Genomic DNA, 26,055 nt, shown 5'->3' on the forward strand with positions numbered 1-26,055 from the left:
GGTGCCGGCTGGGGGAGGGGCGGTGCGCGTGCGCGGTGCCGCAGGCCTCGGAACGGATTTCGGTTGTCGCGCTAACAGAGGGCTGGCGGCGGCGGCAGTCCCTGTCCCTGGGTGGTCTGGACCCCGGCGCGGCGCTCAGCCGTCCCCACGTGGCCGTTTCCGCGGAGGCTGGTGCTCGGGGGCTCCCGGGGCTGGACCGCACGGCGGGAGGAGCGGGTCGTGTGCTCGGAGCGCCGGGGGGCCCGCAGTGTCCGTCTTTTTAACGAGTTGGTTGTTACTGAAAGACTGAAGAGGTTAATTGTAGAAACCGAGTTTTGTAGCTTCTGTAGAAGAGTCAGATCTGTCAGCATTGGACCCAGAATACCGCGTGTCACCCATCACCTAGAGCTGCTCCCTCAGGTAAGACACCACCACTCGCCTGATCCCTTGGCTCGTTTGTGTGCCCGGCTGCTTCCTGTAGGTCCTGGTGTGGAGTGTTCATCCCCAAACTGAGGACTGGAGCCGAAAGCCCCAGACAGCATCTTAACCCGCCTAGAATTTCAAGCTACTAAAAATATCTTTCCAGACGGGCTAGCGTGCGTTATCCTTATACTAAAGCAGCTTCGTTCATGCAGTGCTTTACTGCTTGCAGTATCTTTTTATGTACTCGCCTTAATGAGCCTAGATTATTTTGGAGAACGCACAGTATAGTTAATCCCGCACCCCACAGCCCGCCTTTGGGTGCAAGATGTGCCCAGCCGTGTCATTACCTGGCCAGGTGGCCAGGGTCTTGTTGCTACAGCTAGTGGTACGGCTGGAGGTCCACACAAGTTACGTGGCTTTTTCAGCCGGTGTGTTCGCCTGGTAAATGGAATACAAGGATTGGGGGCTCAGGAAAGAGCCCAGGCTGTATTTGGTTGTCCCTAGCATGTAGGTGGTAGTTGACTTGGAAGAGCGCACCAAGGGGACACCGCAGTTAGAAAGAGGGTACAGTCTTCAGAGGGGAGGAGCAGCCAGGGAAGCAGGAACAAAACGTAAGAGAGGGCTTCCCTGGTGGCGCAGTGGTGGAGAGTCCGCGTGACGATGCAGGGGACGCGGGTTCGTGCCCCGGTCCGGGAGGATCCCACGTGCCGCGGAGCGGCTGGGCCCGTGAGCCGTGGCCGCTGAGGCTGCGCGTCCGGAGCCTGTGCTCCGCAGCGGGAGAGGCCACAACGGTGAGAGGCCTGCGTACTGCAAAAACAAAACAACTAAGAGAGCTTTATGTCACCGGGCCAAAGAAAGGTGTTGGGGAGGGCGGTGGTAATTAGAAGTGTCAAATGTCATTGAAAAGTAGGAAAAGTAGGAAGAGGTGTGTGTTGGATTTAGCGACAATGAGATCTTTGGCGGCCTTGCCAAGAATAAATTGCTTCATTGGAAACTCTCCATTACCCTGAGTGGAAGAGTAAAGAAGTGGAGAGAGAGATGGTAAGTGGAGGTAACTCAGTAAGTTTGGCTATGGAGAAGAAAGTGTGGGAGCTAGAGTTACGATGGATGTCGAGAGGTTATAGGATAGGAGATCGCTGAGCAGCCTCCAGCTGATGGAAGGGGGCCAGTCAGTGTCTGCTGGGAAAGAAGGGACAGGTGCAAAGTGGTCCCCTAGACGGTAGGAGGGAATGCCATCCAGAGCATAGGAAGTGTTCACTTTGGATGTAAGAAAATCGCTTTTCATCGTAAAAGGAAGGGAGGAAGGTGGGTTGTAGTTGCAGGTAACTTTATGTGTTTATTGGACTGAAAGCAAAGGAATTCTCTGTTTTCTTCTGTTTTCACTGTGAATAAGGAGAAGAAAACGTCTCCCGAAAATGGGAAGGGAGGTAAGAAAACTAAGATTTGAGCAGTGTGGGAAAGATCTAAAATAGCTTTTGTGGAAAACCTAGTGAATAACTCACTAGAAAGCATGATGTAGTCCAGGGCTCGTCTGACTTTGGAGGTTGTGGGTTTATTCTGGTATGACCTACATTTGCGTGGAGGTTTTTAATAGTGTAATTACTTTGGAGACGAGAGTCTATTCAGGCTTTGTGTTTCATACTGATGGAGCACTTTTTATACTGACACTGCACTAGGTGCTATAGTAACACCATCTTAATCCAGATCTGTGTCTCCAGATCACACTTCCCTCCTGAACTCTTAGACATTTGTTCTTAGGTATCTCTCATATACATGAGATAGCTCATGTATACGTGTCATATATATATATATATATGTCTAAAACTGAATTTATAGTCTTCATCGCCAAACCTGTCCCTTTGTAGTAAATTTCATAACAAAAGACTATAATCAGAAGTTAAGAAGATTATTTTATAATGATGAAAGGGTGAATTCATGAAAAGACATAACAATCCTAAACAGTTCTGCCCCTGATAATAAAGCTTTTAAATACATGAAGCAAAAACTAGTAGTAGTGCAGGAGAGAGAGACAAACCCACAACTGTAGTTGGAGATTTCAATACTTCTTTCTCAGATGATGATAGAACAAATACCCAGAAAATGACCAAGCGTATGGTAGAGTTGAATGACACCAGCAACTTGACTTAATGGACATTTGCAGAATACACGTTATCAAATATATAAACAACATTTACCAAGATGGATCATATTCTGGGCAAATAGGTTTTCTGACCACAGTGGAATTAAGCTAGGTATCAATAGCATATCTCTGGAAAATCATCCAAATGTTTGAGAACTGACTGACTCACTTTTAAATTACCCATAGGTCAAAGGAGAAATCAAAAGGGAAATTAAAATTTTGAACTAAATGAAAATGCAGCATTTCAAAATTTGTGGCTAAAACACTACTAGAAGATAGGTCTCAAATCATTCATCTTAATAAACTAGAAAAATAAGAGCAAATGAAACTCAAAGTAAGTACAAAAAGGGAAATAATAAATACCAGCAGAAATCAATGAAATAGAAGACAAAAACAATAGAGAAAATCAATGAAACCAAAAGCTGAGTCTTTGAGAAGATAAATAAAAAAGAGAAATTTCTGGCCAGGTTGAACAAAGAAAAAAGGGTTAACAATATCATAAATGAAGGTGATGACATCATTGCCAAAAGGGTAATCGGTGAACATGAACAACTTTATGCCAATAAATTCAACGACTTGCACTAAAGGAACAAATTCCTTGGAAGACAATACCAAAACTCACTCCAGAAGAAATAGATAACCTAGATAGCTCTATAACTATTAAAGCATTGAATTTGTAGTTAAAAACTTTTCCTAAAAGAAAATTCCATACCTAGATGGCTTTACTGGGAATTCTACCAAACTAAAGAAGAAATAATACCAATTCTATATAGATTCTTAAAATTGAAAGAAGGAAATATGAATGCCAGCTCATTCTATAAGGATAGCATTATTCTAATGCCGAAGTTTGACACAGGCATTACAAGAAAAGAAAACTGCAGACTAATGTTCCTCATGACAAAGATATAAAAATTCTTTTAAAACATTTTTTAACAAACTGAATCCAATACTATATAAAAAGGATAATACAACATAACCAAGTGAGGTTCATCTTAGGATTGCAAAGTTGGCTTTGTATTAAAAAATGGATCAATGTAATTTACAGTATTACAGTGAAGAAGAAAACCAAATCAGTCATCTCAGTAGACATAGAAAAAGCATTTGACGGGGACGTCCCTGGTGGTCCAGTGGTTGACTCCACACTACCACTCCAGGGAGCACGGGTTTGATCCCTGATGGGGGAACTAAGATCCCACATGCTGACCGGCACAGACGAAAAAAAAATTCAAAAAAAGAAAAAGCATTTGACAAAATCCAGCATCGATTTCCTGATTTAAAAAAAAAAAAATCTTTCAGCAAACTAGGAATAAAATGAAAACTTCCTCAACATAATAAGGGCATCTATGAAAAGCCTATAGCTGACCTATGGAATGATGAAAGACTGGATTTTTTTTTCCCTCCAAGATTGGGAACAAGTCTCTGGTCTCACCATTTCTATTCAACATTGTACTAGAAATTCTAGCCAATGTAATGAGGCAAGAAAAAGAAATTAGGGGCTTCCCTGGTGGCGCAGTGGTTGAGAATCTGCCAGCTAATGCAGGGGACACAGGTTCGAGCCCTGGTCTGGGAGGATCCCACATGCCGTGGAGCAGCTAGGCCCATGAGCCACAGCTACTGAGCCTGCACGTCTGGAGCCTGTGCTCCGCAACGAGAGGCTGCGACAGTGAGAGGCCTGCGCACCGCCATGAAGAGTGGCACCCGCTCGCTGCAACTAGAGAAAGCCCTTGCACACAAACAAAGACCCAACACAGCCAAAAATAAATAAATAAATAAATAAATGTATTTTTTTAAAAAAGATGAGCTAGTTAATTTCCATCCCACTACCTTCACTCACTGAGTCCTCTGCCTTTAAAAAAAAGAAAGAAAGAAATGAAAAGCTTACGTATTGAAAAGGAATAAGGAAGATTGTTTATTTGAAGATCACATGATCTTCGGGGAGCTAAGATCCCACATGACTCGCAGCCAAAACACCAAAACATAAAACAGAAGCAATATTGGAACAAATTTAATAAAGACTTTAAAAATGGTCCACATCAAAAAAAATCTTAGGAAAAAAAATGTCTCCAGGCATTGCAAATGTCCCTTGAGGGGCAAAATTGCCCTCAGTTGAGAATCATTGTTCTAGGTTAAAAAATGCATGGAAACTACAGAAAGAGCTACTAGAACTAGTGACTTTAGCAGGGTTGCAGGATACAAGGTTAATATGCAAAATAAATAAAAAGTTATTGCATATTTCTAAATAACTAGCAACAAATATTGGAAGCCGAAATTAGGAAAAAAACCACTATTTACAGGAGCATCAAAAGATACCAAATCTTTGGGATAAATCTGAAATAGATGTGCAAGACTTACAACTGAAAACTAAAAAGGTTTGCTCAGAGACACTAAAGACCTTAATAAGTGGAAAGGTACACAGTATTCATTAATTTAGAAAATTCAGGATCGTTAGGACATCAAATTAATCTATAGATTCAATGCCATTCCAATTAAAATCCCAGCAGACTTTTTTTAAATTGACACACTGATTTTAAAATTCATTTGGAACTGCGAAAGAGCTAGAATAGCCAAAGCAAGTTTGAACAAGGACAGATTTTTATGACTTATACTATCTAATTTCAGTACTCCAAATAGTGCTCCAAATAGTGTGGTGTTGGCATAAAGGTGTAAGTAGATCAGTGGAACAGAATAAAAAGTCCAGAAATTGGCCCATGAGTATAAATATGTTCAATTGATTGTGAATAAGGAATAAAGGTAATTGGAGAAAGGATAGTCTTTTCAACAAACGGTGCTGGAAGAATTGGATATCCATATGTTTAAAAAAAGAATGTTAATCCATACATTGCATCATATATGAAAAAACTCATAAAACTTCTAGAAAACAATCTGTGAGAGTTTCTGATATGACACCAAAGTACAATCCATAAAAAATAGATAAACAGGCTTCCCTGGTGGCGCAGTGGTTGAGAATCCGCCTGCCAATGCAGGGGACCTGAGTTCCAGCCCTGGTCCAGGAAGATCCCACATGCCGTGGAGCAGCTAAGACTGTGAGCCACAACTACTGAGCCTGCATGCTGCAACTACGGAAGCCTGCGTGCCCGTGGTCTGCAGCAAGAGAAGCCACTGCAACGAGAAGCCTGCGCACTGCAATGAAGAGTAGCCCCCGCTCGCCGCAACTAGAGAAAGCCTGCGCACAGCAACAAAGACCCAACACAGCCAAAAATAAATAAATAAAATAAATAAATTTTAAAAACTAGATAAACAGGACTTCATCAAACTTAAGAACTTCAAAATACATTGTTGCAGGTGTGCTTCAGTAGGTGAATGGATAAACTGTGGTGCATCTATAAAATGGAGTATTATACAATAATAAATAGAAATGAGCTACAAGCCACAAAAAGACATGGAGGACCTTAGAAGCATGTCACCAAGTGAGAGAAGCCAGTCTGAAAATGACACATACTGTTAGATTCCAACTGCATGACATTCTGGAAAAGGCAAAACTGGAGACAGTGGAAAGGTCCATGGTTGCTAGGCGTTTCGGGGGGAGGGAGGGATGAATAGGGGGAGCACAGGGGGTTCTTAGGGCTGTGAAATCGTTCCGTATGGTACTGCAGTGGTGAATACAAGTCATGCATTTGTCAGCACCCATAGAACTACAACACGATGCGTCAGTGTGTCGGCGTTGGCTCACTAACTGCCACACTAATGCAAGATGTTAATGGTGGGGAAGAGGGCGGGGGGAATGAACAGGCATATGGGAGTTCTCTGTACTTTCCCTTCGATTATTCTGCAGACCTAAAACTGCTAAAAGAAAAATAGTCTGTTGATTTAAATATATATATGTGTGTATATATATCCACGTAAATATATAAATATATGTATGTACACACATAAATATATAAATATATACACACATAAATATATAAATATATACACACATAAATACATAAATATATACACACACACAAATACATAAATATATACACACATAAATGTATAAATATATATACACACACATAAATATATAAATATATACACACATAAATATATAAATATATACACACATAAATAAATATATACACACATAAATATATAAATATATATACACACACATAAATACATAAATATATACACAAATATATAAATATATATACACACACATAAATATATAAATATATACACACATAAATATATAAATATATACACACATAAATAAATATATACACACATAAATATATAAATATATATACACACACATAAATACATAAATATATACACACATAAATATATAAATATATATACACACACATAAATATATAAATATATACACACATAAATATATAAATATATATACACACACATAAATATATAAATATATACACACATAAATATATATATACACATAAATATATATACATATATATATTTTTTACATGTTGAGAGAATGAAAAGACAGCCCATACTGGGAGAAAATATCTGCTAATGGACTTGTATACGGAATATAATACATATATATGTTTATATGTATGTATGTAAAGAAAAGTACACAATCGCTGCATAATCTTCCCAATAATTTCCCCGCTCCTGAAGGAGCTTACAAGGCTCTTTGTGATTTAGTCCCGCCTTATACTTCAGGTACACCTCCCAGTTTGAGCCTGTGCTCCAGCCTTATCAAACTCCTTGCACTTCGATGCACACCGAGCTCTCACTATTAGACACACACACGTACACACAGAGTCATTATTTGTCTTTCAATCATCCTCACAGCATTATTTGCGAATTAGAAGAGACAGGACATATAAAGTACTTGGAACAATGCTTGGTACTTAGTGCATGTTGGACAGATGTCACATGTTGTTCTCATTGTCATTTGTCATAAATATCTCCAGACAGCACTCGGGCGTTTCCCATTCTGAGCTTTCCCAGACTGAGCCTGCCCAGGACACCTCTGCCCCACCACACCCTGAGGCGTAGCCAGCGCCCCGCGTGGCTCTGCAGGGTCACGAGCCTTCAGTTACCTCCTCTCTGTTATAGGACTTTTCAACCCCCTCTTCCTGCCATCGGAATTTAACAATTCTTCAGTCTCTTCCATCTTACGAAAAATTATTTCTCAACTCCACTCCTCGGCCTTCAGCCTTGTGTTCTTTCATTCATCACCATGAGTCTTAAAAACTCGCGTGTGATGAAGGGTAGGTGTAGCTGGCGTGCTTTTGGACACTTGTGTGCCGGGCGCTTTGTTGTAGCCGTGTAAAATGCACGTAACAAAATTCGCCACCTTAACCCTTTTTGAGAGCACAGTGCAGTGGCATTAAGCACATTCACGTTGCTGTGCGGCTGTCACCACCATCCGTCCACAGAACTCTTCATCGCGCAAAGCTGAGACTCTGGTCCTGTTAAGCAGTGACTCCCACCTCTCCCCCCAGCTCCTGCCAACCACCCTTCTACTTTCTTTCCTTATGAGCTTGACTCCTAGGGACCTCATGTAAGTGGGATCACACAGTATTTATCCTTTTGTGCCTGGCTTATTTCACTTAGCATAGTGTCCTCAAGATTCAACCATGTCATAACATGTGAGAATGTCTTTCCTTTTTAAGGCTGGATAATATTTCATTGTAGATGGAGATGCCACATTTTCGTTAGATGTTCATCTGTAGATGAACACTGGCGTTGCTTCCACCTCTTGGCTATTGCAAACAATGCTGCTGTGATCATTGGTGTACAAATATCTCTTCGAGTTTCTGCTTTCCATTCCTTTGAGTATATACCGAGAAGTGGAATTGCTGGATCCTATGTTAATTCTCTGCTTAATTTTTTGAGGACCCTCCATACTGTTTTGCACAGCAGCCGCACCATTTACATTCCCGCCCGGCAGTGCACAGGGGCTCCGTTTTCTCCACGGTCTCACCAAGAGTTGCTGTTGTCCATCATTTGCTTGTATTATGGCCACATCCTGGAGGGTGACTGTCTCGTGGTTTTGATTTGCTTTTCCCTAACGCAACCCAGTAATGCTGAACATCTTTTCATGTGCTTATTGGCTACTAGGATATCTTCTGTGGAGAAATGTCTCTTCACATCCTTTGCCCATTTTTTGAATCGGGTTGTCTTTTTACTGTTGCGTTGTAAGAGTTCTGTATATATTTCGGATGCTAGAGTCTTACTAGATACATGACTTGCAAATATTTTCTCCCATTCTATGGATTGTCTTTCACTTCCTTAATAGTGTCCTTTGAAGCACAAAAGGTAAAATTTCGATGAACTCCAATTTATTTTTTGTCGTTGCTTGTGCTTTTGGTGTTGTATTTAAGAACTCTTTGCCAAATATGAGGCCATGAAGATTTTCTCCAATGTTTTAGCTCTTACATTTAGGTCTTTGATCCATTTTTAGTTAATTTTTGTATGTGGCATGAGGTAGTATCTAAATTCATTCTTTTGCATGTGGATATCCAGTTGTCCCAGCAATATTTGTTGAAAAGACTATTCTTTCCCCATTGAATGGCTTTGACACCCTATTGCAAATCAGTTAAGCATAAATGTAGTGGTTTACTTCTGAACTGTCAGTTCTCTTCCCTTGATCTGTATGTCTGTCTGTATGCCGATACTGCAGTGACTTGATTACCATAGCTTTTGCACTAAGTTTTGAAATTGAGAAGTGTGAGTCCTCGGGTTTGTTCTTTTCCAAGATTGTTTTGGCTACTCCTTAAATAGCCAGGGGTTCCTTAAATTTCCATATGAATTTTAGGGTCAGCTTGTAAATTTCTACATGGAAGGCAGCTGGAATTTTGATAGGGATTGCGTTGACTCTGTAGGTCAATTTGGGAAGTGTTGCCATGTTAACAATATTAAATTTTCTAATCCATGAACAGAGGATGTCTTTTCACTCATTGAGGTCTTCTTTAATCTCTTTCAACAATGTTTTGTACTCCTTTTTTTTAAAAGATTATTTACTATCTATTTATTTAATTAATTTATTTTTGGCTGCATCAGGTCTTAGTTGCGGCACGCGGGATCTTCATTGAGGCATGCAGGATCTTTCCTTGCAGTGCGCGGGCTCTTTGTTGTGGTGCACGGGCTTCTCTCTAGTTGTGGCGTGCAGGTTTTCTCCTCTCTAGTTGTGGTGCGCAGGCTCCAGGGCACGTGGGCTCTGTAGTTGTGGCACGTGGGCTCCAGAGCGTGTGAGCTCTGTAGTTTGTGGCACGCGGGCTCTAGTTGAGGCACGTGAGCTCAGTAGTTGTGGTGCGCAAGCTTAGTTGCCCCGTGGCATGTGGGATCTTAGTTCCCTGACCAGGGATTGAAGCCGTGTTCCCTGCATTGTAAGGCGGATTCTTTTTCACTGGACCACCAGGGGAGTCCCTGTACTCCTTTGTTAAATTTGTTCCTAAGTATTTTTGATACTATTGTAAATGTAATTGTTTTGTTAAATTTATTCTCAGATTGGTTATTGCTAGTGAATAGCAATGCACTTATTTTATATATTGATCTCATTTCCTGCAAACTTGCTGAACTCATTTATTAGTTCTAATAGTTTTCTTGTGTGGATTCCTTAGGATTTTCTATATACAGAATCACATCATCTGCAAATAGAGACAGTTTTACTTCTTTCTTTCCAGGCTCTATGCCTTCTGTTTCATTGTCTTGCATAGTTGCCATGGTTAGAACCCCGAGCAGTGTTGCATAGATGTGCTGAGAGCAGACATCCTCGTCTTGTCACTGATCTGAGGCGGGTAGTTTTCAGTCTTTCACCATTGAGTGTGATATTAGCCCTGTATCAGGTTGAGGAAATTTCCTTCCATTCCTATTTTGTTGAATAGTTTTTATCATGAAGAGGTGTTATATTTTGTCAAATGCTTTTTCTGCATTTATTAAGATGATAGTTTTTGTCTTTTTTCTACTGATATGGTGTGTTCCAGTAATTGATTTTTAAATTTTAAACCAACCTTACGTTCCTGGAATAAAACTTAGCATGGTATATAATTCTTTTTATATGTTGCAGAATCTATTTGTCAACATTTTGTTGAGGATTTTTGTGTCTATATTTGATATTTACTGACTTATTAAAACTAAAATTTAATTGAAAGAAACTTAAACATACAAAAAGTATAGAAAGCAATGTGATGGACATCTGCTTCCCCAAATTAACCCGTGCCTAAAGAAACACATTAGCTTTTGTCTTATTTTTGTCCGGATGGTCTTCTTTTCCCTTCACCCCTCTGCCTGCTCTTCTCAGCTCCTCTCTCTCCCTCCCTTCTGTAAAGTAAAGTATTAAGTTTAAGGACTTCCCTGGTGCTCCAGTGGTTAAGAATCTGCCTTCCAGTGCAGGGGATGCGGGTCCCATCCCCAGTCAGGGAACTAAGATCCCACATGCCACGGGGCAATGAAGCTGGTGCACTCTAGAGCCTGTGTGCCACAACTACTGAGCCCATGTGCCACAACTAGAGAGCCTGTGCACTGCAACGAGAGATCCCTCATGCTGCAGCTAAGACCTGATGCAGCCCAATAAATAAATATTTTTTAAAAAATTAAAAGAAAAAAGTATTAAGTTTAGTGCTGGCGAAGATGAGGAAGTCCCCTTCAGGCTGCCTCTCCCGCTGATTACAGGTAAAAACTCTGGACAAAATATTAAAAGAAAAAGTATGCAAAAGGCAATAGGTTGGAAAGGGCAGTTGGAACTTGAATCAGTGACCACAGGTATGAGTTTTCCATTTTTTCACTCTTCCTCCTCGTGGCTTTGACCCTAGGCCAGTTCCCAGTTGTGGGCCTGGGCAGTGAGGGCTGCTGTACCCCATCTTTCTGCCTGTAGCAACTATGAAAGGGGCCCAACAAGCAGGGGCATGTGAGAGAGAGGCAAAGGAACTAGAATAATCCAAACAGTTTTGGAAAAAAAAAGAGTTGGAGGACTCTAGCAGATATCAAGACTTACTATGAAGCTATAATCAAGGCACTGTGAAACTGGCAAAGGATAAATGCATAGTCAGTGGGACAGAATGGACACTCCCCAGATGGGCCCACACAAATGTGGTCTGTTAGTTTTTGACCAGGGTGTGTGCAAGGGCAATTCAGTGGAGAAGGGACAGTTTTTTCAACAAGAAGTGTTGGAAAAACCAGACGTCCATCTGCAAGAAAGGGAAACTTGACGATACTTTGTATGTTATATAAAAATTAACTCAAAATTGATCGTAGATCAAAAGTAAAACCTCAAACTTTAAAACTTCTAAAAGAAACCAGAAAATCTTTGTGCTCTTGGGTTAAGCAAAGCATTGTTAGATATGACATCAAGGGAATGATCCGTAAATGAAAAGGTGGCGAGTTGGAATTCATCCAGATATAAAGATTGTTGTTGTTTTTTAATGTGGACCATCTCCAAGGTCTCTGCTGAATTTGTCACAATGCTGCCCCTGCTTTACGTCTGGTTTCTTGGCCTTGGGTCACATGGGATCCCAGCTCCCCAACCAGGGACTGAACCCGCACCCCGCGCGTTGGAAGGTGAAGTCTCAACCACTGGACTACCAGGGAAGTCCCGTCAGAGTTTAAAACTGCCACTCTTCTGAAGAGGTAAGAGAAGGAAAGACAAGCCGCAAAACTGCGAGGGAATGCCTGCGAATTACATATCTGACACCGAACTTCTAACCACGGTGTGGAAGGAACTCTCAAAATTCAGTAAGAATGCCAATAACTCCTCAAAAAAGTGAACAAAAGGTTCTAGCAGACACTTTGCCACAAAAGACGTGCAGTTTAAAAGTAGGCACGTGAGAATACCCAGCTGGTCGATACGAAAGTGCAAATTAAACCACAGTGAGGTAGCACATCTCTCGGCACAGCTGTAATTAGAAATTCATTAAATAGGGGCTTCCCTGGTGGCGCAGTGGTTGAGAGTCCGCCTGCCGATGCAGGGGACGCGGGTTCGTGCCCCGGTCCGGGAAGATCCCACATGCCGCGGAGCGGCTGGGCCCGTGAGCCATGGCCGCTGAGCCTGCGCGTCCGGAGCCCGTGCCCCGCAACGGGAGAGGCCACAACAGTGAGAGGCCTGCGTACTGCAAAAAAAAAAAAAAAAAAAATCATTAAATTTTGAAAAGACCCTCCAAGCCAAGTGCTGTCGAGGGTAGGAGCAGATGCGGCTCTCACACACTGCTGGTGGGAACGCAGAGTGCTGCGGCTGCTTTGGTAAATGGTTTGGCAGATAAAGTCGACCCGTACTTACTAAATGACCCAGCAGACCCCTTCTGAGGTATTCGCCCAAGAGAACTAAAACAGGTTTACACAAATACCTGTGTGTACATCTTTATAGTGTCTTTATTCTTAACTGCTAAAACCGTGAATGACCTGTTTCCCAGCTGGTGGGTGGATAAACAGGTACGTTCATGCAGTACAATTAACTACACAGCAGTAAAAGACATGTTCCTGATACTCCCGAGACATGGGCACATCTCAGATGCACTGTGCTGAGTAGAGGAAGCCAGGCTCCAGAGGTTCTCTGGGTACAAGGCCATTTACAGGACGACCGGGAAAGGGCAAAACGACAGTGACAGAAGACACAAGCGGTGGCCAGGGTTTGGGTCGAGGAAGGCCTGCCCACAAAGGCACTGCTCGGGGACAGAACTGCTTTGTGATGGGGCCATGGTTACACGCCTCGTGCATTTGTCTAAATCTCAGCGCTGGCACCAGAAGGAGTGATTCTTCCTGTGTGTAAACTTTAGAAAGTGGGTCCGGTGAGAGAGAAATTAGAGCTACAGATGAGAGCTAGAGCCGCATCCGCACCCGCCCTCCACCCCTCCCGCCTGGGTCACCGCAGTGCTGTCCTGTGTGTGTTACTGTGCTCTCACTGGTGTGTGTGTACATCGGTGGTGCGACACGACGTGCGTCTTTCTGCTCTCGATCCATCCCTCAGCGTTGTGCCTCTGCGTGTATGCATGTAGGTGGTTTCTTCTGTTGGCATTTGCTGTCTCAGTCTGCTCTGGCTGCCACGACAGAATGCCACGGGCTGGGACCTTAGACAACAGGACTTCATTTCTCACAGTTCTGGAGGCTGGAAGTCCCAGATCAGGGTGGCAGCCAGTTCAGTTTCCCGTGAGGCCACGTCCCGGCCTGCCGACACACAGCAGAGGGAGGGAGCACGCCGGTCCCCTCCTGTCAGGGCACCGATCCCATCCTGGGACCCACCCTCCCGGCCTCCTCTAACCTAGTCACCTCCAGAGGCCCCACCTTCTATCCCATCCCCCAGGGTGGGGCTCGACACGCGACACGTGCATATTCGGGACACAGACAGTCCACAGCCCTTGGTAGCAGCTCCCTTAGTGGTTAATAATGTGCCGCCTGTCAGTCAGAACGTGTGTGGCTTTCAGTGTCGAGGTGAACTGCTCCGCGAGGCCCGCAGTCCCCACCTCGTGTGCACCCTGGGGCTGGCCGCCTAGGGGTGGGCGCCGCAGCCCTGACCAGCTGCTGAGTGGTCTCCCGGTGGCTGAGGTGCCCTGCGCCCCCTGCCAGCTTCTGCATCCCCCACGCCCTTGCCGCCTGTGCAAAGCTGACCTCTCATCGGCGCCCTTTGCGCCTCCCGGGCTGCTGCGTATCTTGTACGTGTATCGGCACTTTGTCCTTCCTGTCCGGAAGTCCCCGTGAGCCTCCCTTCTGCACTCTGGGGGCGGGGTTCTGGTTTTGTCTTGTCCTGGGAGGCTCGGCTGTTAGTTTTGACATCCAGCCGCCCTTCGGAGCGCCCCCGCCTCACTCTCCCCCGCCCTCAGGCTCCTGGCGCTTTGCCAGGGTCGGCAGCGTCCTCTTCAGGGTGAAGACCAGGGCGCCTTTTCGTTTCCAGTCTTCCCTCTCAGGGGGTTTACCACTCGGGCCACCCGTCCGAGGGAGCCCTGGCGTCCTGCGCTCCGGACCCCCTCCAGCTCTGTCCCGGGCACCTCGGCGCAGTGCTTCCCGCACGCCACCGCGGGGCATCCCGTCCTCTCTGATAGCATTTGCGGGTGACTCCAGCCCCGACCTCTCTCCCGACCTCTCGATGCTGGCCCTCTGCCCAGGCAAGCTCCGTGGCAGAGGACGCGTGCTGCCCTTCAGCAAGGAGCCTGGTGCCTCCCAGCGGCCACGGCCTGCCCCCCTGGGGTTCCCGCTGCGGGGCCCCGACTCCATTCCCAGGAGGCACTGGCATCTCTTCTGCCCGGAGCCCCGTCAGCCGGCACCTCGCTTGTCTTCCCAGCCCACCTCTGATACTGAGTTGTCCAGGGAGCTCTGCCGTGGGGGCTTCGCTGGCGGGTGCCCGACCAGTCCCCCAGGCCGCCTGCCAACAGGAGGAGCGAGAGTGCCCTCCAGTGGGGCAGCAGCCGGGGCAGCTGGCTTTCCACGCAGAACCTTGATTCCCCCAAAGGTCGCATCATGGCTGGGATGCAGGGTGCAGTGGGAGCAGGGACACGGTGGTGTCTGGTTGGGGTCGAGGGTGTCACGCCCGGAGCACCCACCATACGTGCCGTGTGCCTCCGCTTGCCTCTCCTGTCCCTAGAGGGGACACGGTCGCAGGGTGTGTCTCCCAGGTCACAGGCCCCTCTTCTAGAAGGCTGGCTGGGAGAGGAGAACAGGGCAGAGGAAGCAGCGGCAGGGCCCCTCTGCCCAGCCCCGCCCAGCCTGTGTCACGGCCCCCAGGAGCATCCCACGGGCTCAGACCTGTGCTTCTTCCCAGGCACCACGATGTCTGGGCCCCAGACCCCAGAGCCGGCCCTAGGTGGGCGGGGAGCCTCCTCCACGGGCTCACAGGACGAGGACACGGCTGACGGGATCCAGAGCTCGCATCGCATGCTCAGCTTCAGCGACGCGCTTCTGTCCATCATTGCCACCGTAATGGTCCGTGCGGGCCCCGCGGCCACTGGGGGTGTGGGGAGGAGCCGCCCAGCACTGGCCTGCGCCCCCGGCACGTGGCGTCCAGGGAGCAGTCGGTGCCCAGCCCAAGAAGTGTTCCCGGGTTCGTGTTGTGTCTGTTCTCCTAGATCCTGCCTGTGACCCACACGGAGATCTCCCCGGAACAGGTACTTGGGAACAGTCTGCAGTGTCTGGTGTGCGGGCGAGGGTCCAGGAGGCTCAGACCCTGAGCTCGAGGCCGGGCTCCACTCGGGCGTACCCGGCTGGGAGGGCCAGGCCATCCGCCACGTCCCCCAGTGATGCCATCCAGCCCCGGTGCCCTCGCGCTGAGCCCTGAGCAATGCAGGAGCGCCTGGAGGCTGGCGCGGACTGTGCCGGCAGGCGTCGCGGGGAAGCTCCCTGGGCTCTCTGTCTGTCGCGCTGGCGTGCCTCTCAGAGCAGGTGCTCGGGGGCAGAGGGCGGCCGGCCTGCTGGGCGTGGGCCTGCGCCACGAGCAGGGAGGTGAGTGGGAAACGAGGTTTCTGTAAAGCAGAGTTTCCATGGCTAGTCAATTTGGAATATTTCCATTTTATAAGTAAAATGGCCACACGTCGCAGCACCTCAGAAACCGGACGTGATTCCGGGAGACGTTCGGAGTTCGCGGGCGTGTGTGCGCGCGAGCACGGCTCTCTGGGCCCCTCACGTCGAGTGGGTGTCACCTCTGGGCTCCAGGATGCGCAGTGCTGGCCCAGGACGTGTGGCCGTGGTCTGGCTGCAGCCCAACCAGCACACTTAGCCTGGACACTGCCGGGAGTCATCTGCGGGAGGTGATATCGCTACTTCTCGTAGCGTTTGGATGAGAATTAAACAGAAATGATGGTCGAGCCTGACCTTGGCAACTGGCACCTGGCACGGTGAGCAAAGGGCCCCGTGCGGCTTCCTCTGCTCCGGGGCACCCCCCCCCCAAAGGGGGCCTGGGGGCTGCGCTCCGGCCAAGCTCAGGAAAGCCGTGTGCCCACCGGGGGCCTCGACGCTCTCCTGGCTGTGCCTGCCCCAGAGTCTTCTGGGGACCTCGGTGCCACCAGTCTCAGAACAGGGTGGTGGGTGTGCACGTGAGATGCGGGAGGGGATGGGATGCGCGGGCCTGGAGCTCCTTGCCTCTCTGCGGTCGGGGTCGTGACCTCTGTTGACCCACGAGAGGGCTCTGAGCCAGAAGGTTCCGCGGAGGCGGGGAGACCCCTTCAGGGAAGGCGCTGAGGATGGTCCTGACATGAAGGAGAAGGTTCATCAAGGCCAGAGGGACCCAGGGATCTGGAAGCGGTGCTGCCCATGTGGTCTCAGAGGAGCAGCAGACACGGGCAAGGTTGCATTTGGAGTTTTTGCTGACGAAGCGTAAACCCTCTCCCGGCCTGGGGCCAGCTTCCTGCGCAGCCCGCACCTGGCGTCCAGACACCGCGGCCCTCTCGCCAGGCCTCGCAGTTGCTTCGGGATCGCTTACCCGGCGACGCCGTGACTTCGTGCGGCCGCACGGCCTGTGGCCACCCTGCCAGGATCCCAGGAGAGGCTCGACGGAGACCTCTCTGCCTCCAGAGCTGGCATTTCTGGGGGCCTGCCATGTTGGGAAGATGGGGGGCCTCCGCAGGGGCCTCAGGGACAGCCCAGGACTGAGGCTGAGCCTTGGTGGGGGGAGGCGAGGGCTCCCAGGTACTTCTCCGGCCCCCCAGGGCCTGGCGCCCGGGGGCGGGGCCGCCGGCTGCCGTGGGTGAATCTGCGTCTGATGGTGACGCTCTTCTGTTCCAGGAGTTTGACAAGAGTGTCCAGAAACTTCTAGCGACGAGGATCGCTGTGTACCTGATGACCTTCCTCATCGTGACCGTGGCCTGGGCGGCACACACGAGGTACGGGCAGGCTGGGGCCTGTTTCTGGGCTGGCAGCCACATCTTTGTGGCTGGCTGGGTGTGTGCCCAGCAGGTGTGGCCTCGCCCTGGCCGAGGGTCAGGGTGGCAGTGGGGGTGCACTCGGCGCTGATGAGCTGTCCTCGGGGTAGATGGCGGCCCCGCCCTCTGGGGCTGAGTCACGAGGGGTCACGTTAGTGGGCTGCCCCTCCCCTCCCCTCCCCCGGCCCCCCCTGCTGGGTCAAGCCTCTGCTTTCTCCTCTGCACACAGCAGCAACAGGGCTTACACCCCAGGCCCCGGACGATGAACGGGGTGCCGGGTGCAGCGCTGCTCGGGCCGCCGTGAGCCCGGGCAGGGCAAGGGCAGGGCTGTGGGCTGCCCACCTCTGCTGCACTGTGACACACGTGCTGTGCACGGCCCCTCCATCCTGATCCCTGGACTCTGGTGAGGAGGCTGGGGCCTCGGGACACACGCTCCAGGGCCCGAGCTCTCTGTTAAGGAGGAAAAGGTTCCTTAGGACCCAAGGGGGACAGGGCCCCAGAGCTGTGGGCGTCACCTGAGCCCCCGACGGGGCGCAAGGACCAGGAGGACCCCCGGAGGTGGGTGGGGATGGGCTGGGTGCTGGCGTCTCGGTTACAGAACGCCCCCCAGCAGTGCAGACCTCCCCAGTTGGGGGAGAAGGCCACATCCTCGTGGGTCAGAACCCTGGGGGGGACCGTGTGGGGGCCGGGGAGGGGCCGGGGCCTCGGGAGCTCTGCCTGCTTCCGGCCTCCGTTTTCAGGCTTCTGTCCGCGTCTTTCCGTCTCGGTGTGAGACCGTCTCTGTCGTATGAGTGTCTGTGTTTGATGCCGTTAGAACCATGTTTACTGACAGCGTGACTTTTCCTGTTTTCCTTAAATTGTTGAGATTGTTCCAGGTTGTTGGGAAGATAGACGATACGCTTGCCCTGCTTAACCTGGTGAGTTTGTCCTTTGGTTTCTGCCTTGCTCAGCTCCCCGGGGGGTGCCCCGGGTGTGCGGGCTGGGCCGCACCCACTCCCAGGGCCCCGAACGCCGCCCTCAGCACCCCTCCCCCCTCCCTCCCTCCCCCCAGGCCTGCATGATGAGCATCACCTTCCTGCCGTTCACGGTGAGTCCCAGGGACTTCCGCCCCCTCCTCCACCTGGGGGTCCAGCCTGCCCTCCTGCACAGGAGGGCTCTGCCCCTAAGGTGCTCCCTTCTCAGAAGCTCTCAGGCCACTGGGAGGCCCGGGGCCTGGACCACGGGGTTGCAGAGAGGAGAGAATTTTCCTGGGGAAGGGCCGACCCTGGGTTTCCAGGCTGGACGGAGTGGGGAGGCTTCCAGGGCCCCAGGCGGGGCTGTCGGGGGCAGAGACCAGCCTGGCCTCCAGGGGCGCAGTGAGGGGCGCCCTCTCCGTGCTCCCTGAGGCTCTCGGCTCCCGCCTGAGAACCCCGGAGCCCACGGCCTCCTGGCCGACCTGGGCTCGTCCCCAGCACGTGACCCCTCCGTCTCCTCACCCCGCAGCTCCCTCTGGTTCTGACAGAGAGCGGGGCTCTGGGTACGTAGCCCATCGCGGAGAACTGGGGTCTGGGGAGTCTATGAATCTGATAAGCGCACAGCTTTAAAGGCTTCCAGCGCTGGGCGGGATGGCTCTGTGAGAGAGACGCCTCCAGGGCTCGGGCCGTCCCACCCAAGACGGCTCTGCTGCTGAGCGGCGGAGCCCAGCTGATGCACGGGGCTCACGGGCCCTGGGGCCCCGCGGTCCTGATTCTGGGGTTTTTTCTGGCTGCAGTTTTCCTTGATGGTGGCCTTCCCCGAGGTGCCTTTGGGCATCCTCCTGTTTTGTGTGTGTGTGATGGCCGTCGGGGCCGTGCAGGTAGGACACCGGCGCCCTGCCCCCACACCCCGTCCTCGTGGAGCAGAAGATGTAGCGCGTGTGGGGCCGCCCGTGGCGGGAGCCGTGCAGACGCCACCTGCCACGCAGCGCCTGCCACGGGGCACCCGCGTGGGCCGCGGCAGGGCAAAGCCAGAGACGCTCGGGGCCTGGGCTTCCTGTGCTGACGGGGAGAGAGAGTGAAATGGGGCCGCCGGCACCCTCAGGCGGGGCTCTGTGAGACCCGCACCCGACCCCCAGAGCAGAGCGAGGGCTCCCGTCCACTCTGCGCCCCCAGAACATCCTGCAGCGAGCCCCACCCGAGACCCCGCTCGCACCCTGCAGCCTGCCTCTCCCGCAGGCGCTGATCGTGGTCTACGCCTTCCACTGCCCCCACCTGCTTAGCCCCCAGATCGAGCGCTCGGCCCACCGGGCCCTTTACCGGCAGCACATCCTGGGCATCGTTCTCCGGGGCCCGGCGCTGTGCTTGGCTGCGGCCGGCTTCTCCCTCTTCTTCTACCCAGTGGTGAGTCAGGGTGGGGGCGCCGGGGGGTTGTGCGGGGGGCCCACCGGGGGGCTGCTCTGCGGGGAGGAGCCCGCGTGGGCAAACACGGCGCACGCCCTGTAGGCCCGGGAGGCCGCGTGCCTTCTAAAGACGTGCGTGCATAGGAACGTGAGCCGCCAGAAGAGAGAGAAAGTGGAGAAGGAAACTCCAGAGCAGGAGAGACTGGAGTGGAGAAGAGGGAGGTGCAGGCGAGGGTGGAGCTGGGCGAGGGCCGGGCGGACGCACCCCCAGCGTCCAGGGAGAGACGGCGGCCGCGCGGGCAGAGCCGTGCGGGACTCCGTCCACGGCGCCCTCGAGCCTGCAGGTCGTGCTTTTCTTTTTTAAATTTACTTATTTATTTATTTACTTCTTTTTAGTGGAGCGTAGTTGCCTTACACTGTTGTGTTAGTTTCTGCTGTACAGCAAAGTGAATCAGCTGTACGTACACACACATCCCCTCTGTTTTGGATTTTCTTCCCATTTAGGTCACGGCAGAGCATTGAGTAGGGTTCCCTGTAGGTTCTCGTTAGTTCTGTTTCATACGTGGTAGCAACAGTGAGGGTCCGCCCTGGCCGAGCTGCCGGCGCTGAGCCCACAGCTGACTCGACAGGTATATTGTTCTGGTGCAGGTTCCCTCATCCAGGAAGGGGAAGGGAAACCCTAGCGAGCCGCCGTCCCAGAGCTGCTTGTAGAAGCTGGATGCGCAGCTCCTGCCTTTAATTAACTGAGCTCTAGTGAGGTAAAGTGAATCTCTACACCCAGAGCATCGTAAGACGTGTGAAAAAATGAACGGTTAACGTTACTTTAAACATCTAGTAAGTGTTTTAAGAGAATTCAAGTTTAAAACAAACAGGATGGCAAGGCCTGCAGAGCCACACCCTGGAGGATGGAGCTGGGGGCTGGGGTCCAGTGTCCAGGGCGCCCCAGGTCAGGCCACGGGTGGGTAAAGGGGAGGGTGGACGTTGGCGTGTGAGGTGGGGCCAGGCCTCGGGCTTCTACTCGGTCCCCTCGCCGTACAGTGTCTGCGCCTCTTGGGTGGGCCCCGCTCCTCTCGGGCAGGAGGGATGCTGCGGGGGCCCTCGGGGTCAGGCGGGGTGTCCCAGGGTGGGGCTGGCGATGGGGAGGCACAGAGAGACAGCAGGGCAGGACTGAGGGGCCCACTGCGTCCAGGCTTCCGGTGGGACAGCCCCTCCTGGCTCTGGGGACAAGGTCAGGGGCTGAGGGGCGGTGAGGGGCAGTGAGGGTCGTCGCGTGGAGGACGGAGGGCACAGCTGGGATGTGGTACGTGTGGCCTGGGTCAGGAGAAGCAGGCAGAGCTGAGGCCCACGGGGGCCGTGCCCACTGGTCGGGCCTGGACACTGGCCCCGGGAAGCCCTGGGGCAGGCAGACAGGGCCCCGCGCGCTGCCGGGGACCGCGATGAGCCTGCGCAGTGGCCACACCCTCACGGGACGACAGTGGTGGGAGGCAGGCGCTGGGCCGCCACACTGGGGAGAGGAGAGTCCTCGGTGGGGCTGGGGGGTCTGCGGCCTCGGAGGGAGCGGTCGGTCGTTTCTCTGTGCTGCGTTTTTTGCCCCTTCCTCTCCATCCCTCCCACTCCTTCCCCACAGTGGGGGTCTGACCCCTCGTCCCCTGTGAGACGAGGCATGTCAGAGCCTCCTGGCCCCCAGGCCCACCCCCTGCAGCCTCCCCACGAGCCCACGGCCATCCTTCCAGGCGTCCTCACCAGCCCCTTCCCTCACGTGGGACGCTGTGCGGGGTCCACCTTCCAGGGCCAGCCACTGCTCACTGCCCTGGCCCAGGTCGTCCTGACCTCCCTCTGGACCACCTCCTCCACTGGTGACACTCGGGGCCCAGGGCCTCCCATGCCAGCTTCCTGTGCCGGCTGCTCCCAGGACTCGCGCTCCTCCAGACCTGGGCAGGTCCCCGTGGCCATTTAGATCTCCCCCCGCCCCGGAACTCAGGCTCCCCCTCGGGCTGTTCTGTTCCCTCCTGCCCCGCAGCGCACGTGCACACACACAACACACGCCGATCCTGCGTGGCCACCGTCGCCCCCCGGGGCCTCTGCACTCACCTGCCAGGCACCTGGGACACTCCACCCCCTCGGTGTGTGTGTGTTGAGTGACGTGTATGGTGTGGTCTTCTGATGTGTGGAGACTGGAGGTCGTAAGCAGAGCTGTGATGCCGGCCGCCCCCCCTCTGTCCCCGAGGTGCCCGTCGTCTCCTGAGTCCCCTCACCAGGCCAGGTGCCAGGTGACCTTGAAGCATGACTGTGAAGGACGGGGTGGAAGCCCTTCGCTGAGAGGGGCCACCGGCCAAGGCGACAGGGCTGGGCGAGGAGCTTTCTGCGGCCACCTGGGGCCCGGGAGCACGCCTGTCCCGTCAGCCTCCCTGTTTAAAATAACTGGGTGTCCGCGTAGCAAAAAATTGACCACTGTGACCATTTTATCTGCGGCGTGCAGCTCGGCGGCATTGACCGCCGACGTCGCCGTGCCTCACCTCCCTCTGGTTCTGGGACTTTTCATTCCCCCGAGACAGAAACCCTGAGCCCGTGAGCAGCCACTCCCTGTCTCCCCACCCTCAGTCCCGGGAAACTCGAGTCTGCTTTCTGTGTGTAGGCGTTTGCTTATCCTGGTTCCTTCATATAAGTGGAATTATGAAACAGGGGGCTTCTACGTCTGGCTTCTTTCACTCGGCATGTTTTCAAGTGCATCCACGTCGCCGGTGTCAGGATTCCCTTCCTCTTCATTAGCCGGCGGTACCCCACTGTGTGGATGGGCCCCGTCACCCACCCACGGACACTCGGTGGCTGCTGTGAGCATGGGTGTGCCCAGAAGTGGACTTGCCGGGTCCTGTGGCGATTCCCTGTTTAGTTTCTGAGGAACCTCCCGACAGTTCTCCAGCAGCTGCGCCATTTCCGTTCCCACCGACGGCGCACAGGGCTCCAGCCCCACCCCACCCCAGCACGGCTGCTCCCTGTTCCCGCTGGGAGCGTCCCGAGGTGTGCGCTGCTCTCCTCATGGTTGTGACTGGCGTTTCCCCGAGTGTTAGTGGTACTGAGCGCCTCCCCACACGTGTCGGGGCCGCGTCTCTTCTTCGGAGAAATGTCAGTTCAAGTCCGTGGCCCATTTCTCAGTTGGGTTATTTGTCTCCGTCGTGGAGCTGTCGGGGTTCCTTATGAAGCCTGGATAGTAACCCTTACCAGGCATGTGGTCTGCAAACATCTCCTGTTCTGTGCGATGTCTCTTCACCCCCCGGTAATGCTCTTCTACGCCCAGAAGCTTGCTGTCTTGATGGCGGCTGACTCACCTGTTTTGCCTCCTGTTGCTCGGGCTGCAGTCCCTTCCGGGCGGGCAGCTTTGGGCTGGGATTCCTGGCTGGGCCCCCCAGTGGAGGCGCCGCGCGCCCTGACGTGCCCTGTGCCCTGACGTGCCCTGTGCCCTGTCTCGTGCAGTCGTACCTGCTGATGGCGACAGTCATCTTCCTGCCCTACGTCAGCAAGGTCGCCGGCTGGTGCAGAGCCAGGCTTGTGGGTAGGTGCCAGGCGGGGCTGGAGTGTGGGGTGCTGGGGCTGCCGCCGGGGCGCGCAGAACACGGGCCGGGCAGGCGGCGTCCCTGCGGGGCCTCCTAGCTGGCCCGAGGCCCTGAGGGCTTGGCTGCCCCTCCCACAGGCCCCAGGGAGCCCCCGGCTCACAGCCTGGAGATCTTCACCTTTGACCTGCACGAGCCGCTCAGCAAGGAAAGGGTGGAGGCCTTCAGCGACGGGGTCTACGCCATTGTGGCCACGCTGCTCATCCTGGACATCTGGTGAGGACCCGCCGGGCCAAGACTCCTCTGCCAGCCCCACAAAGGCGCCGAGGTCTCCCGGCCCACCCTCCCCAAGGGGCTCCCACCTGAGAAGGGCCCGGTCCTCGTCCTTCCCAGAGCTGCGCACGCAGGGCGGGCGGCCCCGGCTCCCCGCGTCCCTCTCCTGCTCCGAGCCCGCCTCTTCCCTTCGCTCCTGCGCTTCTGCTCGGCCAGGCAGCCTCTGCGGTCTGTCACAGTTCCAACCTTAGCTGTTGTCATTTTATTTCTGTTTTATCTGCTGCTTTTTCAAGTCTTCCGTCTTTTCTTTAAAGCCTTTTATTCCTTGGTCGTACTTCAGCACGTTCTTATTTTATTAACGTTAAAATGCTCTGATTTTATGTTCTGTAACTGATCACCTAAGGTCTTTTTTTCCTTAATATAAATTTATTTATTTATTTTTGGCTGCGTTGGGTCTTCGTTGCTGCGCGCGGGCTTTCTCTAGTTGCAGCGAGTGGGGGCCACTCTTCGTTGTGCTGCACGGGCTTCTCATTGCAGTGGCTTCTCTTGTTGCGGAGCACGGGCTCCAGGCGCGCAGGCTTCAGTAGTTGTGGCACGTGGGCTTCAGTAGTTGTGGCTCGCGGGCTCTAGAGCACAGGTTCAGTAGTGTGGCACACGGGCTTAGTTGCTCTGTGGCATGTGGGATCTTCCCAGACCAGGGCTCAAACCCGTGTCCCCTGCATTGGCAGGCGGATTCTTAACCACTGCGCCACCAGGGAAGTCCCTCACCTAAGGTCTTGATGCTCCTAAATTTCTCTTAGTAGCTTTTCCCTACTGTAATTTGTGAATTTTTAAAAATTGGGAGCAAATGTCCATTGGTACCAATCTCTGAGACCTAGACCTAAGGTTCTGGGGTGATCTGGCTTTGCTTCTGCCCTGCAGCCAGGCCGTGCTGGCTTGGGTCCCCTGCTGGGTGGTAGCAAGGAGCCAGCTGTGGCTGGGAACCCCGGGGGGTGGGGGCGGTCAGGGTTCTTTCCTCCACCCAGAGCCACAGCCCCGAGGACCCAGGTGGGGATCCCCGGGAAGCCCCCAGGCTCTGTCTCCCGCCCCCAGCCCCACCAGCACACGTGGAGCCGCCATCGTGGGCACAGAGGTGTGTCTGGTCTGCGTGGCTGCAGGGCGGCAGCGCCATGACCTCAGTGGGGAGAAGCCTGGGCCGGATGTGCCTTAGAATCGCTCCTTAAAATAAAGTTCTGCCCAGGAACCTGAGGACCTCGGAGGCAAAGCCCTTCAGGTCTGTGGGACCGCTCCCGAAGTGGACAGGCCGCTGCAGGACGGTGGGCGGGCCTCAGGAGCACCCACCCGTGGGCGCCAGAGGGGCTGCGGGCTCAGGGCCCCGTGCCGCTCACCAGCCCAGGGTCCGGTGGGCAGGGCTGCGGTCAGCCAAGGAAACACAGGCTGCAGTTGAACTTGAACTTCAGGTGAACGGCGCTGCGTGTGTGAACACAGGTGCGCGCAGTCTTAGTGTATGCCGTCCGTTCATCTGAAGTTCAAGTGTGCGGGGGGCCGGCAGCCCGTGCAGGGGCTGGGACGGGGTGGGGGCAGGCAGCCCGGAACGGACGCCCGAGGTGGGGCCGCTGCAGATGCTGTGTATCTCACCCCTCAGTGAGGACAACGTCCCGGACTCCAAGGACGTGAAGGCGAAGTTCCACGGCAGCCTAGTGGCGGCACTGGGCGCGTCTGGGCCGCACTTCCTGGCCTACTTCGGCTCCTTCGCCACGGTGGGCCTGCTCTGGTTCGCCCACCACTCGCTCTTCCTGCACATCCGCAAGGCCACGCAGCCCATGGGCCTGCTCAACACGCTCTCGCTGGCCTTCGTGGGTGGGCTGCCCCTGGCCTATCAGCAGACGTCGGCCTTCGCGAGGCGACCCCACGACGAGCTGGAGAGCGTGCGAGTCAGCTGCGCCATCATCTTCTTCGCCAGCATCTTCCAGTTCGCCATCTGGACCACGGCGCTGCTGCAGGGGGGGGAGACGCTGCAGCCCTCGGTGCGGTTCGGGGGCCGGGAGCACGCGTTCATGTTCGCCAAGCTCGTGCTCTACCCCTGTGCCAGCCTGCTGGCCTTCGCCTGCACCTGCGTGCTCAGCAGCTTCAGCACGGCCATCTTCCACGCCATGCAGATCGCCGTGCCCTTCACCTTCCTCCTGCTGCGGCTTCTGGTGCGCTTGGCACTGGCCGGCCTGCGGGGCCTGCGGGGCCTGGCCCGGCCCACACACACCCGGCCGGTGCCTGGGGCCACGGACGATGCGCAGTCCCCGCTCCTCCCTGCTCCCTGCTAGTGCGGCCCCAGTCCCCTGCCTGAGGTCCAAGTGTCCGGCTGGTGGCCCGGCCTCGGGTTTTGTTTTCCTTGTGAAGTTTCATGCTCTACCTCAGCCCCTCAGATTGTCTTCCACTGTTGCAGACAAGAGTCTTGCAGGAGTGTCACTGTGTCCCACGTGCCTGTTGTCTGCCTCGACCGAGTGGAGATGAGCCGCGGGGGGGGCCGCAGGCAGCGGGTGGTTCCGGGGCAGCTGGGGCCGCAGCCCCGTGGTGGGTGTG

General features: G+C 53.1%; 1 protein-coding gene across 6 annotated transcripts; it reads left to right on the forward strand.

The window, feature by feature from the left end:
* Positions 1-25,941, forward strand: TMEM175 (transmembrane protein 175). Of its 6 annotated transcripts, XM_067734797.1 has the most exons (12): positions 1-399; positions 15,210-15,370; positions 15,514-15,552; positions 17,165-17,262; positions 18,167-18,218; positions 18,353-18,388; positions 19,052-19,135; positions 19,494-19,658; positions 23,129-23,207; positions 23,346-23,481; positions 24,719-24,751; positions 25,124-25,941. In XM_067734797.1, exons 2-12 carry the CDS (start codon positions 15,218-15,220, stop codon positions 25,794-25,796), a joined length of 1,548 nt encoding a protein of 515 aa, XP_067590898.1. In that variant the 5' UTR covers positions 1-399; positions 15,210-15,217; the 3' UTR covers positions 25,797-25,941. The 6 variants fall into 6 exon arrangements, with proteins under 6 accessions (XP_067590898.1, XP_067590900.1, XP_067590902.1 ...); XM_067734799.1 differs by lacking the exon at positions 18,353-18,388; XM_067734798.1 differs by lacking the exon at positions 24,719-24,751 and having other exon boundaries at positions 3-399.
* The last annotated feature ends 114 nt before the right edge of the window (positions 25,942-26,055 follow it).

Source organism: Pseudorca crassidens, chromosome 4, assembly GCF_039906515.1.
Source record: "Pseudorca crassidens isolate mPseCra1 chromosome 4, mPseCra1.hap1, whole genome shotgun sequence".
Taxonomy (NCBI): Eukaryota; Metazoa; Chordata; class Mammalia; order Artiodactyla; family Delphinidae; genus Pseudorca; species Pseudorca crassidens.

Coding starts and splice junctions, on each gene's coding strand:
- TMEM175 (XM_067734797.1), top strand. CDS start 15,218: ATGTCTGGGCCCCAGACCCCAGAGCCGGCCCTAGGTGGGCGGGGAGCC. Junction 18,389..19,051: donor TCACCTTCCTGCCGTTCACG/GTGAGTCCCAGG, acceptor TTCTGGCTGCAG/TTTTCCTTGATGGTGGCCTT. Junction 24,752..25,123: donor TCGGAGGCAAAGCCCTTCAG/GTCTGTGGGACC, acceptor CTCACCCCTCAG/TGAGGACAACGTCCCGGACT.